The sequence below is a fragment of the Pteropus vampyrus genome, unplaced genomic scaffold, assembly GCF_000151845.1.
Source record: "Pteropus vampyrus isolate Shadow unplaced genomic scaffold, Pvam_2.0 Scaffold377, whole genome shotgun sequence".
NCBI classification, from domain to species: Eukaryota; Metazoa; Chordata; class Mammalia; order Chiroptera; family Pteropodidae; genus Pteropus; species Pteropus vampyrus.
Genome location: NW_011889158.1, coordinates 385,883 through 389,595, shown reverse-complemented (window position 1 = coordinate 389,595; position 3,713 = coordinate 385,883). Strand labels below are relative to the sequence as shown.

Here is a 3,713-nt window from a genome sequence, read left to right as displayed (position 1 = left end):
GTGCTCACCGAGGACCACGTGACCAGTGAGAAGGTAAAGCCCTAGGCCAGAACCACTGCGGCCCCCTCAGCTACGTCGCCCTGGACGCCACTGGTCATCAGGCAAACCAAACCAGATGCATGAACACAATGCAAAGGATCATGCTATTAACTCTTTGCTTACCGAGAGTTGTTTTCTGCCTCTGTAGCTCGTTAGCCATTTTCTCAAATTTCTTTTGAAGTCTCTTATCATTTTCTGGTGTTTTAGGAATAAAATCTTTGGGCTGCATACACTTATGCTGTGCAAAAAAAGAACAAACATAATGCGGTATTGCGATTGTGCAAGATGGGTACTAACCTGCTGGGTACACTTCAGCTATCTTCTATAACATTAATAATAAAACCGCCTTAAAAGGTATTTTTTGCACTATGTGAATTGATAATATTTATTTCTTTTTACGCAATTGTAAAAAATATGGACAGAATTTTCAGACTGAATAAAGGGTCAACAGTACAAGTAGGTGTGTTTTCTGGGCATGTTCCGTATCCCAGCATTCTTAATTTCCATGGAAGTTCTTAAATAAAATTAGTCTCTCCTTTCTCATTTTTACTACTCTCACATTATCTGCCCCACCCATGAAAATCATGACATGGTAATAAAACACAAAAGCAATTACTTTATAACTACCAAAAGAAAAAAAAAACCACATTATTATTTAATCTTGCCTTACTGTCTTTAAGTCACAGTAACTGCATTCAGCCAGTAAAAACCAAAAACTTTAGCTATACACACAAAGTAAGGAAACGTCAAACACGAAGCCCCAGGCTAATGCCCTCAAGAAAGCCGGGTGACCTTCCTCCTCTGACCATCAGGGGAACGCGACTCGTCCCAAGGCGCCTTCCGCTCACAGCGCCCCCACTCTCTCCTGCTGCAGCACTGCTTGGCGCCGCCACCCCACAAACAAAGAAACGCAATGTCATACCGCCTTCACCCACCTGCACACCTGAGCGCGCTCCCAGAGCCTAGAGAGATGTCTGCGTCGAGGCCTCTCTCGGGATTCGGGCTGACGCTGTCAGCCCACGTGTGTCTACCTGGGCAGCAGCCCAAACACCTCTGCCCCCATCTTAAGGGAATCAACGCTTATACCAGGTAGCTCTTGGGTTAGTATCTGGCTCCTTCAGTGAGCCGCTCATCCCATGAGTTCATAAAACTTTGTGTGTCAGGCACGGGTCTCAAAACAAAGACCCGAGCAATCACAGAGCGCAGACTGTTAGGGGACGATAGGAATAAACGTGAAGAATGAGGGAATTACACTGCACGATGGGAGGGTTAGTTCCGGCAGACAAGGAACCGCCCGCACGCCTGCACCGCACACAGTGTGCTGATTAAACCAACGGTACTGCTTTACGGCCGCAGGTCCGTGGAGCTGGGGACTTAGAACGCCCAAAGCATGACACACATGCACTGATCATGCGAACCGTAAGGAACCAAGTTAAACTGAAAACTGCTTATTTTGTGAAGAGGGAAATCGAGACATGTTTGCTTCATATTTTACAATGTGTTTGCTAAATGTCTTACAATGAAAATACATATGCTTATATTTTTGATGTTTTTAAAAAAAACACTTTATTTTTAAAATGACAAACACAGCTACTGCTTAGCATGTCAGAGGAGAGTAAACAGACTGCTGAGCGCTCGACGTCACCCAGAAGTGGAGACCATCTGGACGGGGTTCAGCCGCCACAGCACCGGCTTGTCTGAGACCAAATGTCGTCAGGTAGCTGATTTCCGGTGGCAGAAAACCTGGCGACACCCACAGGGAGCTATAGTTCCGGCATCTAATGACCCTGGAGAGAGTCTCTGAGTCTTCTAACGAGGAGTCTCATGTGGAAGTGTGACTTGGACGTTTCACAGTAAACTACTTTACTCTCCGATAATGAAACCACAATTAAGTCTCTGAATAAAAACCTAAAAATGCTGTAGCCCAAATGTGAATTAGACTACTCGAATGAAAGCAGTGTCCTTTTATGCACTGCAGATGTTTTGTAATAAGTGACTTCCCACACTTGGATGTCTGTGCTGCAGATTTCAAGACTTTGCAGCTGAAGTGAACACAGGCACTTTCCCGCAGACCGACAAAGTGCATTCGGCAGTAATTACAAGTGCACCTGAACGTCTGCTAGTCTCGGCAACTTTTAGTTTTCTCTTGGCCAACTATAGCCTCTTTCATGTCTTGCAAATTACATCGAAGCATTCATAGGGTTAAAATAATCTCTAAGCAAAAAATGCTGTGTGAAAAGAACAATACCATCAATAGCAATACTAAAGACAACTGTTAACTATATTGCTAAGTTTTAGTTCCTAGGAATGAAAAAAAGAATGAATGACTTCACACCCGCCACTGAATACGCTGCAGTGGCACGTACCTTTTTCTTGCTCAGGTATGGCAAGCATGCAGGAGTGTTAGCTGCAGGAAACAGGGCCTCGTCGACATGCACTCCAGCCGTCCTGCACCTGCGTTAAGAGGATCCGATGAGCATTTGTTTCTGTCACATTCACAAAGCATTAATCTGCCCATTTGTCCATTAGCAATTTAAGAAATCCATGCACAGGCCATTTTAACAGACATGTCTTTCAAAATAAGTATGCACGATACCAAATACCAAAGTCAACATAAATTCAACATTCCAAAATCTTGTCTATATGGTGTTTTTTTTCAGAGTAGAAGTGAGAGGCAAAAGAAGTACACTTCTCTGCAACAATTTTAGATTTGTAGCACACTTCAGAATGGTACTCATAAAGGTATAAGCACACATACCATTAAACACATAACTTAAGGGTAAACCAGCTATATATAAAATGAGTAATTTACAGCTAGAAGTGTCCTAAGGAAATTGAGGCCAGAAAGCTTATCTTTCCTCCAAAACTAGGTTCTCCTTTTTGTATGTTTCTACCAAGATGCCAGCATCGCCCCCAGAGAGCCAGGTCTGCACCCCAGCTAACCCCCGCGGTGCCTCCTCCCTCCATGACCAGCCTGTCACCACTCCCGTCACTGCCCTCTCGTCTCGGAGACCCCCGGACCAGGACCCACTGCTAAGCATTCAGTCGCTCAAATCTAAATGACAACGATGAGTTTCTAAGCGATCTCCTTCTCTCTAGTCTCTCTTCTAATCATTCACACGTATTGCTGAAATAGTAACGTTAAAACATCGTACTCATCCTTCCCCAACGGAGATCGAAGCCCTACCACCCTCCCACGTTCCCAGAATCTCACTCGTGTCTTTCTGAAATACAGCCGCTAACCACATCTGTTTTTCATAAGACTGTCACCGCTCAACACCCAGTATGAAAACGATAGCTGAAAATCTAACTAAAATACAGTAAAAACAGAATGGGGCAGATACGTCAAACTCACACAGAGCGCTCTAAAGCAGAAGCGGAGCAGAAAGGAGCTGTGAGGAACGGCGGGCACGGCAAGGCGTACACGGGGTGGCACAGGACTTGCCGTTTTAGAAGAAGCTGGAAGGTCACACACCTGCCCGACAGCAGGCTCATGGCCAGGCAGGGAAAAGGATCCCTGGCGGGGCCCGAGACCCTCGGAGGGACCGTGCGGTCGGAGCCACAGTATCGTAACGGGAAGACACCATCTGCTTTCCATTCTCATCTGCCCGAGCACGCCGCAGCGTCACAGGGAAAGGGCGTGGGCTGTCCCGCACTGACCGCAGCGATGGGAC

General features: G+C 45.9%; 1 protein-coding gene across 1 annotated transcript in view; it reads right to left on the bottom strand.

Moving 5' to 3' along the window:
* Window positions 1-82: 82 nt before the first annotated feature.
* The window catches only part of LOC105305271 (microcephalin), a 21,352-nt gene continuing 17,721 nt past the window's right edge, over window positions 83-3,713 (bottom strand). Inside the window, exons 3-4 of the mRNA XM_023523062.1 lie at window positions 2,406-2,493; window positions 83-277 (exon numbers count right to left, since the gene is read on the bottom strand). Of these exons, the coding sequence (XP_023378830.1) occupies window positions 98-277; window positions 2,406-2,493 (268 nt within the window). The 3' untranslated portion in view covers window positions 83-97. The remainder of the gene's footprint in view (window positions 278-2,405; window positions 2,494-3,713) is intronic.